The sequence below is a fragment of the Lipomyces oligophaga genome (genome assembly GCF_038497815.1).
Source record: "Lipomyces oligophaga strain CBS 7107 unplaced genomic scaffold V1516scaffold_6, whole genome shotgun sequence".
NCBI lineage: Eukaryota > Fungi > Ascomycota > Lipomycetes > Lipomycetales > Lipomycetaceae > Lipomyces > [Lipomyces] oligophaga.
The window spans coordinates 264,096-276,904 of record NW_027117790.1 but is presented as its reverse complement, the minus strand read 5'-3'; the positions used below and the strand labels follow the sequence as shown (position 1 = coordinate 276,904).

The window sequence follows — 12,809 nt, the reverse complement described above, 5'->3', positions numbered from 1 at the left end:
ACTGCTTTTCAATTTCTTCGCATCAGTTTTCTTGTTTTAAACATTTTCTTGTCTCCTTTGTTTACTCTGTTTTGTTATTTATTTTATTTTATTTTTTTTCGTTTTAGTGTTCTTCTTCTGATCCTTGTTTGCTGTTGTGTACAATACTTTACTCTCCTTTCACAAAGCTTTCTTGCATCTCGCTATACAGAAGAGACGATAGACTCAGGTGACAGTAGCATCCCAAGTTGCTTCAAATTCTGCTGTCTTCTCATCTTCAATCTGTCGTCGCACAATCTTTTGTCAGCCATGTCGCCAACAGAGATGGGCCGTAACTCCAGTCCGTCCATCTCGCAAGACGACCTGATTACGAGCGCGCAAAAATGCAGAATTACCGAACTTGACCCGTCCAAGGATGACGTTTCATCTAGTTCGGCTCCACTTCCTCCAAATATTTACCCGTCTACGCAGGGATTCTATTCTCCAATGGAAAGCTGGGGGCCTGTATACGAAAGTGCCATGAACTTTTTGCCGTCATCAATGTCCAATATCCCCGATCCGTTTGAGCACAGGTCAGCGCATTCTATAGCTATTCTTGCACGATCTCAGCACACTAGTCTCCAAGGCTTTGATGCAAACGATAGCTATCAATCAGAATACATGGCACCTCGAGGTGTTACTAAAGCGCAATGGGTCAACTTCGTCAATGCTGTGAATGCTGTTGTTATTAGTCGGCGCCGGTCGCCTGTTGAATTCAAGCAGCCAAAATCAACAGGTCCTGTTTCTGTGCAACAGGCCAGCCAAAAATCGACTTTGTTTTCAAATTCAGATTTGAGAGTAGTATCGCTTGAGGACCTTTCGAAATTGTCTGACGGAGGCAGTACCCTTATGGATATAGACTCTGGTCTGTCTAAACCGGCATCTATAAGTAATTCGGAAACTGTACAGGCTGATTCTCACGAGGACGATTCTATCGATTGCACATTTGATGAGGCTGGTAGTAATTATAGCGCCGATGACGAAATGCCAGCAGAAAGTCCCTCAGATGAACCATCTTCTTCGCAATGTCCATTTGTTAGTTTAACTTCTTCTTCACGAACTGCCTCTTCTAAAGTTGAAGAAGCAGAAGGTAAATCAGAATCATATAGTTTTTGGTATTCAACAGTTCCTTCGATTCTGGCTGCAAAAATAAGTCATCTTATTGATAGGCGTTGTATTCGGCGCACGAAGGATGTTGTTGTTCGAAGATGGAATGCTGAAGTATTCAGCCGAACCGGGATTCGAGTTAAATTGATTCCTTTCTTTGCAGCGAAGCGGCGTGGTGCTACATTTGTGGAGCATAAGGACGAAGTAGATTTTTCGGGGGCGCGTCGAACGGAATGCCCGAGTAGATGTCCAGGTATAAGCAATCAGCGGAACGAATGTGCTTGGGGCGGAGTGGGAGAAATGTGGAGATTACTAGGACAAATGAAAGAAGAAGATAGGGTGCCGCTTCCTTCTGGTTGGAAGCGATATAACTACGAGCAGAACTCGTGTCGGCCGTATTTGATGCAGACTGTTATCTTGATCGAGCCGGTCGATTGAGTGTATTATGGGTACTATTATTTGCATTATGAAGCATATACTACTGGACAGGATTGGAGTAGCTCGAGTAATTTTTGCAGAACTGTAAATCTCGTTACGAGAAGCGATACATGGTGTTAATTATTTTGTTTTAGGATTGTTTTATTATTTGGAAAAGGTACATAGGACGGAAAGGCATAGGAAAATGTAATTTGATTAGGAACCATTCGAGCGTTCATATAGGTTTTATGAATTTATTATCCGCATTCTCCGCAAAAATGTAGATTTATATGACTTTGAAGAGGCTTTAGATTCCGTTGCATTAGACAGAATATCATCGTAGCAGGATTCGGAGTGAGTCCAATAAATATTTTCTTCCACAGTAAAATAGGTATTAGTACTGTAAAATTTCTGACAGTTACTAGTTTAGAGGAAGAGAGAAAGAGCTAGAGATGGATTTGTGGGTATCTGACACATTTGTATGTAATAGAATTAATCCCATTGAGAATTGTATCGAGGATCTCGCCGAGTTATACTAAATGCATGAAAAATTGTTGCTCTTCCGAGTGAATCCGCAAAATAAAACAAATCGAGTCAAGTGTAGACCTTTTTCAAAAGCTATTGCTGCTATTTAATATTTTATTAAAAATATGTTTTGTCGATTAGAATTTCTACATTCTTGACACTTGGATTCAGCTGTTGGCTGCTCCTGTCCCTTTCCTGCTTCCGTCCGTACTGGGTAATAGTCCCGCGAGGCTCGACTCGGGTTCCTCCATTCCTTCAATTTCAATTCAGTGCCTCGCCCGGAGTGCAGTTTCAGGCAGTTTTCATTTGAGCAAGTTTTTCTATTATATCTACTGCTGATTTGGAGGCACGTTTTCGTGTTCTCTTTGACTCCTCTCTTGCATCCTGTCTTCTTTGCCGAGGTCAGTTTCCACGTTTTGTTTAGCTGCACTCCTTGGCCAGCACGATTCGTAGTTTCAGAGGACTTCTTTTCACTCTTCGACTTCTGCCTTTCACAATAACAGATCTACATGCCTCTCAACCAGTCACATAATGAAGTTTTGACGCTGCCTGTTCGGAATCTAGTGAAAGGGACCAACCACGCTGAGGACGAGCCAAGTCCCCAGTCCAAGTCTAATACTATCACAGTTGCTTCCCACAACACCAGCAAACCGGGGGCCGGTGCTCTGCTTGCAGGCGATGGAAGTCAGCTCCAAGACAGTGGTCTTGATAAGAGAGTATCCGAGATACAATTTGAGGATAAAGAGATCAGAGATCAATTGATCAAGGCACAAAAGTTGAATCAGGACCAAAGCTATCAGGATCAAAATCAAGATCAGGATCATAATCAAGATCAGGATGAAGATCAAGATCAGAACGGCAGTACAGAAGACGACCATCCGGATATTTCCCCTAGACTAGATGGGTCCGAAATGCCTGGTTGGAATAGACTGTTTGGAAACGGCTCATGGTTAGATCAAATCAAATCTTCTCATATTCCCGACTCCGATTCTGCAGATCATGACGACCTCAATCATGCATCGGGCTCAGAAACTCCGATTTCTCCCAAAATTCGAGAGTATGGCGACATGTTCAAAACTTCCAGAAACAGATTCGCTTCTTTTCGTCCGAAATCGACATTAGAAGAAGCCGACATCGATTCTGAACATCCTCGCAAAAACTCTTCAATCCATGCTCCTCACTTTAGCATGTCAAATATTCCGTACGTTAATTCCTCAAATTGGAAAGACATCCGACAGTCGTTTCGTTTCATAAACTTCACTAAGCGGAAGAAAGACGACGAACGACGAATCGACCATCAACAATCAACCGAATTAATCGCAGAATTGTGTGCAGGAGCACCTGCCGCTCTAATCTTGGCGTCTTCATTTTTACGGGACGAAAAAGGTCAAAAACGAATACCAGTTCTATTTGAGCTACTCAAGATTCGTATAACTGATTCTGCACGCAATGAAGACCGTCAGCACACCCTCTTTAGGATAGAATTGCAGTATGGCTCGGGCGTCGTCAAATTGAAGTGGCTCATTTATAGAGAATGGAAGGATATTTTTAATTTGCACTCCCGTCTGAAGGTTATCAATCTTCAGCGTAACTTCTATTCTTCCACTACTGGCAATCCAGGTGGTCATGCTTTGCGTGAGCTCCCTCACTTCCCGCGTAATGCGATTCCATTTCTTCGAGGTATGCGTGGTCTAAATGAAACCATGGAAGACAAAAACATCGATTCACAGGATAGCCATAATGTGCGAGCCGACGCTGGTTCAAGAAGTTCGGTCATTTCGAATCCTGATGGTGAAATAGGCCATCAGAAGCACATGTATTATGCCGCTAATCAGCGTCAAGTTTTGGAAGAGTATCTGCGGAAGCTGGTAAACGTTATGAAATGTCAGGGTGAAGCAAACAGGTTATGCAGATTTTTTGAACTTTCCGCGATGAGCCTTCGACTTGCCATTGAAAATACATATCATGGAAAAGAAGGACAGCTTTCGATTGTGTCTATGTCTTCTCCTAGAGGCTGGCGAGCCCGAAAAATTAGTCCGAGCCAAGTCCATGCCATTTTTTCACGCTATGGATCCAAATGGTTTTTAATAAGGCACTCTTATATTTTAGTGGTCAACAGTATTGTGGACATTCAACCTGTAGATATTTTAATTGTTGATGAAGAGTTCAAAATCACCCACAAGGCGGCGAGCTGGAAGTGGCGAAATGACAATCAAGATCAGTCTGAGGATGAGAATGGCGTACATAATACCAAGTCTTTAGGAAATGTGAGTTTTACGATGAAACTTCAAAATGCCGAACGGAAAATGAAGGTTTTGATTTTCTCGGAGAAGCAAGTAAAGCAATGGATGGAGAGTATAGATCATATGTGCAAAAATACTGAGTGGTTCCGCAAGCACAGATTTGAGAGTTTTGCACCTATTCGATATAACGTATCTGCACAATGGTTTGTAGATGGAGTAAGTAACATGTTTGTCTAGAAAGCTATGCGCAGCTAATACATAAACTAGCGAGACTATTTTTGGAACGTGAGCCATGCAATTGAAATGGCACGAGATACTGTCTATATTCATGATTGGTGGTTGAGTCCTGAAATATATCTCCGTCGACCAGCTCATGGAAACCAACAGTGGAGACTTGATCGCCTCTTGAAGCGTAAAGCTGAACAGGGTGTTAAGATATTTGTCATTCTATATAGAAACGTTGGAGCTGCAATCCCTATAGATTCGCAGTATACAAAGCAAACTTTGCTAGATCTCCATCCTAATATTTTTGTTGCTCGATCGCCAAATCAGTTTCGGCAGAATATCCTATTTTGGGCTCATCATGAGAAGCTCGTAATTGTTGATCATACTGTTTTGTTCATGGGTGGATTAGATCTATGTTTTGGACGCTGGGATACACCTCAGCACGTTTTAAATGATGATAGACCAACGGGTTTCGATAGAGGTACTACTATCGAAGTGGGATCTGACACTCAATTATGGGTCGGAAAAGATTATTCTAATGCTAGGGTGCAAGACTTTTATGAACTTAATCATCCATATGATGACATGTATGATCGGAAAAAAATTCCCAGGATGCCATGGCACGATGTTCATATGCAGATGATTGGACAAACAGCCCGAGATGCATCTCGTCATTTTATTCAGCGGTGGAACTATCTAATCAGGCAGAAAAAATCCACGAGACCTGCACCTGTTCTTCTTCCTCCACCCGACTTTTCGAATGCGGAATTGGAGGCCATGGGACATTTAGGTACTTGCGAAGTCCAGTTACTGCGCTCAGCATGCCAGTGGTCTCTAGGATTTATGAACGACAAAGTTGAGCACTCCATACTAAATGCTTATCTGAAAGCTATTGAACAATCTGAGCATTTCATTTATATAGAGAATCAATTTTTCATCACTTCCACAGAAGTTGACGGAACAATTATTGCTAATCAAATTGGTGATGCTTTAGTTGAGCGCATTATTCGAGCCGCCAAACATGATGAAGATTGGAAAGCTGTGATAATTATTCCTTTAATGCCAGGATTCGAAGCGGAAGTAGATCAGCAGGACGGAACTTCTGTTAGACTCATTATGCAGTGTCAGTTTCGCTCTATCTCTCGCGGTCCCCATAGCATCTGCGCTCGTCTAGAGCGAGCAGGTATTAATGCCGAAGAATATATTCAATTTTTCTCACTGCGGAAATGGGGTACTGTTGGCCCCTATGAAAAGATAGTAACTGAGCAGTTATACATTCATGCTAAAGTATACACAGTCTAACAATTCAGCTCAGGGAATACTAACTTTTGTTTAGATTATGATTGTGGATGATCGTGTGGCTATCATTGGATCTGCAAATATCAACGAAAGATCGATGCGTGGGTCTCGAGATTCGGAAGTCGCTGCGTTCATCAGAGATACTGATCAAATTGAATCTCGTATGGGAGGAGTTCCATATATGGTTGGTAGATTCGCGCATACTCTACGTGTTCGGCTGATGCGTGAACATCTTGGAATTGATGTCGATGCTGTTGATGATCTTGAGCGGCGCTTTACGGATTCTTCTAATCTGGAGAGCAATAATTTTATTTCTGCTGATGTCGGAAGTCAGGATATTTGGCGACAATTTGACAAAGTCCGCGATACAGTTAACGCTCCACAAAGTTTTTTGAATGAAGATAATAGCATGACTAATGAAGTGATGTATGATTCTGATCGAGAAAGTGGAGAAAGCGAAACTGATTCTGATCCTTCAGATGACGAATATCCTGGTTCACATGAAGGTAACCATGGTAGTATTCGTACTTCCAGTTCTCGCACAAAACACAGACAACGCATAAAGAAGGGGAAAACAAAATCTGCAAGTTTTATGACATTTGACCTCAACACCTCCAAAGATGCTGAAAATTGTGAGGATGGCGCCTGCGAAGAAACTCAAGATAGTGCAAAGCAAAGTAGACAAGGACATGCTGCTGATGTTCTAGGTTATGGAGAGGACCAAATGATTGCTAATAAGAATGCTACAGTGAACACGCTTCGGGAAGTACTAAATGAGACTAGCAATCCGTCGCTGATATCTGACGAACAGCGTCGTTTGAACGTCTCAGAATCCGACGGGAACCCTGCTATTAGCAGTTCAAATACTACTGCAGCAGATCAAACTAGATCGAGCACTGGTAATGGGTCTTTTGCTGATCAAATCGAGGCATTGTCTTTAAAACCTACCCGCAATCATCTAGCTGATAACGAATGTCAGGAAATATTAGACTCTATTCCGCCTAGATTCAGATCGATAAGTCCTCAATCTTTTGATGATCCTTTGGACGAACGATTTTATTATGACATGTGGCTTGCACATGCTACCAACAACACGACCATCTACAGAAAAGTATTCAAATGTCAGCCTGACAATGAGGTCAAAACTTGGAAAGATTATAAGAGCTATCAATCTTATGCCGAAGAATTTGCGAATTCTCAGGAAAAATGGACCTTTAATGAACCAGAGGTCAAGCCCACCAGTTCTGTTTTAAACAACACATCATCTAACGGGAAATCAAATTTTGATACTTACCTTAATTCTGACCTCTCTGCTAACTCGGTCTCGGCTACGGGAGGATTGTCTACGGTACATTCAAAAAAGGATGTAGTCCAAAAGATAAATGCTGCAGATGGCATGCATATGCATCGACTTTTAATGAGCGACGAGTCTCAGAAAAGTAGTATTGGTGAAAATTCAAGTAATCCTGAACTGTCAAGACTACAGGGCTATAATAATACCAGGCGTTCTCGTCGGCTAAAACACAAAATGGAAAATATTATGGATAAAGAAATGGCCCTGTCTATTTTAAATGATATTCGTGGACATTTGATTATTTTTCCAAAAGATTGGCTTTGCAAGGAAGAGGAAGCGTAAGTTACTGGAATCAATAGTATTGCGGGACGCTAACTTCATATCAGTGGAAACTGGTTCTACAACATTGATAGAATGCCTCCTCTTGAGATTTATGATTGAGTAATTTATTTACACTAATTTCGTTGTTTGAACTGAAACCATGCATCATACTCTGCGGTCAAATTACAGGCATACCTTGTGTAAGCAACCAAACATGATAAACCTGCCTTATGAAAAGTCAAATATTAAGGAATGAGTTAAATATAAAAAGCCTATTTCCGTTCTATTGGATATTCCAATGAACATGGCAATTTTCTTTGCGTCATACACTTCCTCCTCTATTCGAGATGTCCGTAACGTCAAATTTTCTTTACTTCTTTCGAAACTCACATATAGGTCCACGCCGAAAATGGTTGGCCAACAATCTCCCTCATTCGCATAATTTTCTTGAAGCCTATGACTATCCGGTCTGGATAGTTCAGTTGTGACCACTACAGAGAGGATACCACCATAGATTTTGCATATAGATCGTAAGAGGACGACGACGTGTGAGCTCCACGAGCTCCACGAAGTCCAGGTCAGAGCTTCCGCGTCGATCGTCATTGATCCAGACAGAGACCAGTATGGACTGGACAGTCCATCTATTAAGATAGCTTTAATTGAACCATCAAATAATTGAGCTGTCCATCTTTGCGGAAATGTTAGTGAGGCTCCCACCGCGTAGCATGTTACTAAAGTTCCATCATTAGCAACGGATTTCAATATATCAATGGTCTTGTTAGAGTCTACAATTTTAAGAGATCTCTCTAATTGAAAGGTTAAACCAGAGATAATAGCCGAAACAAAGGAACCGTTCGCAAGGAAGTTCAAAATCGAGACAAAACTGGAAGTGCTTCTCGGACTAAGAAGTAACACAGCACCATTTGCTGATATACTGGGAACTGATTGAACCAAATATTTCAAATGTGATTCGAAGGTGAGATCAAATCTACCATCGAGGTCTATGACAATGATAATATCAGACTGAACAGAAATTGGAAGATTGGGTTCATCGAACAGGGAAGATGCTATGCTCGAGATCACTCTCGATTTACCGGAAAAAGGCGCACCAGTTATCGAAATGATATTAACGTTTGCATCGGAACCTTTGTTTTCAGTTATGGTCGAACTCCTTAGCCTGAGAAGCTTTTCTAGAAGCGGATGCTGGATGAGATTGTTGACTTGATGGCTGTCGTTTGATCTGGCGGCGGAAGATGAAATTACTAACTGATACCATCAGATAAGAAGACTATGAGAAGGAGAATGACCGCATTACATTTTGAAGCAACGAACCTCGATTTATCCTATCAAAATAACCAGACCCACTTCTTAAATTATTTGACATAGCTCAATCCAATACTGACTTTCAGCTAAGCAGCTCGAAAACCAATAAAACTTAGTGCTACCATTACAAACATAATAACGTTACTGCTACCTCACACAAAATCTACTAAGCAACCTATGCAAAACTACAAGTACAAATGCACTTATCATGCTAAATAGCTGGACCGAATTTTAAAGAAATAGTACTGAACACCAATTAAATTTATATCTCAAACTAAATCCAGAAGAGAAGTTTTGAACTTAATTTAGCTAGACACTTCACCCGCATATTTAGGGAACTGTTTGAAAACGTCTTCAATCGGACCCTTACGCTGCAAAAACTTGACATAGGCACCATCAACCTTTACCTCACCACGCTGGCGTTTAATAACATAGTCATCACGGTCCAACGACGTGAAACCCCACTTCTTAGAAATGATGATCTTCTGCTGGCCAGGAAACTTATAACGCGCACGACGGAGAGCTTCAATGGCTGTAGCCTTAGACGAATCCTTTGTGCGAATAGACATAATGACCTGACCAATGTTTACTCGAGCCACCAGACCTTGAGGTTTGCCCCAGGCATTTCGCATACCGGTCTGAAGACGATCAGCTCCGGCACAAGAAAGCATCTTGTTGATTCTCAGCACGTGGAAAGGGTGAACGCGGACACGTAAGTGGAATGCATCACGACCGCCAGTCTTAGTGAAGTATTTGTTGGCACAGATGCGGGCAGCCTCCAAAGCCTCTGAAGACAGTTGCTCATATTCGTTGGAAACAAGATGAACGCACAAGGGAAATTCATCTACGCCTGCGCGTTTACGTCCAAGATCAAAAATCCTAATCTTAGAATCAGGAACACCACGATTAAATCGCGACTTAGGGAAGGGCTAACAAATACAAATTAGTTCCAAGTGAAATAAACATTTAGCGAACTGGAATACCTTATTCTTGCAGTAGCGATAGCATCTAGCTGGACGACGAGCCATTTTTTCCTAGTAGAAATTAGAACAAAGGTAGTCTGGAAAAGGTTGGATGATAAATAAATAAAAACAAGGTAAGAGCAAGTTGACAAGATATAAAAAATCTACTAGGGAGTGTGCTGACCAATACACAAAACGCCTGTGCTGAGTAATCCATATCTCGCAACTGCCATTCCGATCTTATTCCGTTTGGTAGAACGTAAATAAGAATCGACTTGTTCCACATCACTGCAAATCAAAATAACATACGTTTTAGTTCTTTACTTAATTCCAGAAAGGAATAATTGTATAGAAATTATGCAGTAAGCTTAAATGTATTAGTGATTAGAATCCTACTTTAAGGGCCTAAACTATTGATAGACTACTGAATGCATCATATAATTCAGGAGAATCTTTCATAATAATCTGACAAACCTAAAATGTGACTGCCAGCTGTAGGGTTTAGAGGGTTCATTATCACATGACTTTACGTCATGTGCCAGTATGCTACTCTTCGACTTCTCGCCTCTTTGGAAAACCCCCTTGGAGAAGTGGCTTGCAGCGGGAGATGATCCGTGCAGTTCTGGGAAGTTACAATTGCCAAACAGGGGCATTCCTTTTGGTCGTGTTTCAGGGAAACAGGCTTAATCATCGTGATCCTCTGGGACAGCGCGTTTCCAATTCATTATCGCTAACAAAGAGAGATATCCTAGTCACCTGTAATTCAATATTACTTATTACTTAATATAACCAATACCTCCGTTGCTTACGGTAAATTTTGGCGTGTGTTCTTACAGATTTCATAATTATAAACACAAGTTGTTCGGCTTCGTTTTTTTGTGTTTCAATGGCTGAGGCAGATAAGGAAGAGACTCGCAGTTCGGATCGAGCTCTCATTGTTGAGATGCAAGAACGGTATGAAATGTTTTCGTTATTTTGTGAGATTTACCTAACTTGCTATTAAGAATGGAGATCTTCGATAAATCAACGATGGCCACTTCGGATAATGAAAAGGTAAATCAAATATGCTCTTGATGCCTAATATCTAACAAAATATCTATAGAGTGTCCCCAAAAGGAAAAGTTTAGAAATTGAAGATGTACATGAATCGGGTGATTTGCCTTCCGGACATACCAAACGTCGTCCTCCTAGTCTTGTTATTGATCACTCTTTCTCGTCGACTCTCCATCCATCTTCTGTTTCCACTGGCTCGTCGTCTGCGAGCGCGCAGAGGGGCTCACCCCCAAGTTCAAGTAATTCTTCTTCTGCATCTACATCTCAAAAATCAACGAAATCAGCGAAAGAAATAATACAGGGTTTAGCTCTGCACTGTGTTTCTCCTGGACTCCCTCCTATGAATAACGAAATTATGGAAAATATCATTCGCTGCAAGGAGATTGAAAAGCAGCAAAGAATACTGATTGCCATGCGCCAGAAAGGTTCAGATGCTCCAGTTGAGTCCGGTAGATACAATAATCTTGCGCCTGAAGAAGTCATTAGATCGCGATCAAGTTTCAAGTCTACCGAGTCTCTTCGTGAACCATCAAGTAGGATGTTCGATCCAGCTAGGAGTGACCATCAGCAGCCTGTTGGTATCAATCGCGGGAGGCGAGCCAATCTTCCATCAATGATCAGAGTAATTGATCCTGAAAAATATCGCGAAGCAGGTTTTGAGCGAGCGATAAGATCTGCTCCACTGGTTCAAGGAATGCAACAGAATAGTATCTTACACTCTCGGGAAAATTTAGAACCGTTCATGAATAATCGTGTTTCTCAACGCCACGAATCTCTGGGATCCATTAAATCTCCCCCTCCAAGAAATCGCAACTATCCACGAGCCATGACTAGGCCAAATGAAAATTGGTCTCCACGCCTTAGGGAAGAATTCCTTACCTCAAATTCTAGAACAAACCAACAACAACCAACAATGAGTTCTCAGAAACGGCACATAACTTCCGCGACATCCAACAAGATATTGTACTCTTTAGTGGACCACAACCAAAGCGGACTGGATGTGGATTTTCAGCATCCAGAAGATGAATTGGCTAGGGGCCGAAATTTTAAGCGACCACGACTTAGTTCGTTGCCAACCGATGACTTAGCTCATAGCAAGCGAAGATATCTAGAAGCTTGCTCAACCATGTGGGATTTACTACACGAGATGTAAGATTTGCGATTATGCATTCCTTGCCTATTTGATCTTGTGGTGTGTAGTTTTAAATATCTTAATATTTTGCGTTAGTATCTAGCTGTGTATTTTGCAAAAATTATTAATTGACCAACTTTATTACGACTCATGACTCAAAAATATAGCCTGTACAATTCTTTGCAGCATCCATACCTCCTCTCGAGAACGTCGGCAGAGAATTCTTTAGTTCATACGCAAAAGAAATAATAATGAGTTCAAGAGCTTATTTATAAAATCTGGCAATAGTCTCGAACTGCGATTCAATCAGTATTGTCGTTTCTACTTGAATATGTCGCTTTCTGAGCCATACATAATACTGCAAAGAACTTTTTGATTTACCAAAATAAAATTTGATCTAATTTTCTATATTTCACAAAATTCATCGACGTAGTGAAGTTTCAACTAGAAATATCTTAACGGAAGATATATTTAACTGACCTGTTTTATTATCTAGTTCACTGTAACCATAATTAATTTGCAAAGATAAATACCGGCCATCCCATTATTATACTGACTGACGACTATACACCGGTTATCACCAGTATTAAAAAACATTGTCCTACTATTTGTAAAGAAAATTATACTGCAATTCTATCAACAAGATGCTTCAAAAGATAAACTGATCCTTCCAAGTCAGAATTATTTTCTAAACTTACTTTTGTTGAAAGGCTAGCTCAGAGATCTTTTTTATCTATGAATATTATAATTATATTCTTCTACGAGGTATATATATTTATATACCATTTTATGAAAATGGAAAAGATTCTAATTACAATGAAAATTAAGTTTACTTGAATTGAATTGCTTTCGGCTTAATTTGCAATTTGACAGGAGAAAGTCTAATTAAA

General features: G+C 40.8%; 5 protein-coding genes across 5 annotated transcripts; 3 read left to right on the top strand and 2 right to left on the bottom strand.

Annotated features, from left to right (window-relative positions):
• Nucleotides 1-288: 288 nt before the first annotated feature.
• Nucleotides 289-1,563, top strand: V1516DRAFT_665355 (uncharacterized protein; the record flags this gene model as incomplete). Its single annotated transcript, XM_066920665.1, has 1 exon — nucleotides 289-1,563. One exon carries the CDS (start codon nucleotides 289-291, stop codon nucleotides 1,561-1,563), a length of 1,275 nt encoding a protein of 424 aa, XP_066776077.1.
• Nucleotides 1,564-2,116: 553 nt separating this feature from the next.
• V1516DRAFT_678148 (uncharacterized protein) lies at nucleotides 2,117-7,880 on the top strand. Its single transcript, XM_066922714.1, has 3 exons — nucleotides 2,117-4,526; nucleotides 4,578-5,822; nucleotides 5,872-7,880. Exons 1-3 carry the CDS (start codon nucleotides 2,577-2,579, stop codon nucleotides 7,468-7,470), a joined length of 4,794 nt encoding a protein of 1,597 aa, XP_066776076.1. The 5' UTR covers nucleotides 2,117-2,576; the 3' UTR covers nucleotides 7,471-7,880.
• Nucleotides 7,583-9,000, bottom strand: V1516DRAFT_678145 (uncharacterized protein). The gene is made up of 2 exons (XM_066922713.1): nucleotides 8,765-9,000; nucleotides 7,583-8,715 (listed from the first exon to the last, which is right to left on the bottom strand). The coding sequence occupies exons 1-2, from the start codon at nucleotides 8,831-8,833 to the stop codon at nucleotides 7,678-7,680; spliced, it is 1,107 nt and encodes a 368-aa protein (XP_066776075.1). The 5' UTR covers nucleotides 8,834-9,000; the 3' UTR covers nucleotides 7,583-7,677.
• Nucleotides 9,001-9,073: 73 nt separating this feature from the next.
• V1516DRAFT_678141 (60S ribosomal protein uL16) lies at nucleotides 9,074-10,145 on the bottom strand. Its single transcript, XM_066922712.1, has 3 exons — nucleotides 10,044-10,145; nucleotides 9,756-9,806; nucleotides 9,074-9,701 (listed from the first exon to the last, which is right to left on the bottom strand). Exons 2-3 carry the CDS (start codon nucleotides 9,798-9,800, stop codon nucleotides 9,078-9,080), a joined length of 669 nt encoding a protein of 222 aa, XP_066776074.1. The 5' UTR covers nucleotides 9,801-9,806; nucleotides 10,044-10,145; the 3' UTR covers nucleotides 9,074-9,077.
• A 475-nt stretch (nucleotides 10,146-10,620) lies between these two features.
• V1516DRAFT_686591 (uncharacterized protein) lies at nucleotides 10,621-11,940 on the top strand (the record flags this gene model as incomplete). The annotated part of the gene is made up of 3 exons (XM_066923670.1): nucleotides 10,621-10,688; nucleotides 10,739-10,787; nucleotides 10,837-11,940. The coding sequence occupies 3 exons, from the start codon at nucleotides 10,621-10,623 to the stop codon at nucleotides 11,938-11,940; spliced, it is 1,221 nt and encodes a 406-aa protein (XP_066776073.1).
• Between the last annotated feature and the right edge of the window lie 869 nt (nucleotides 11,941-12,809).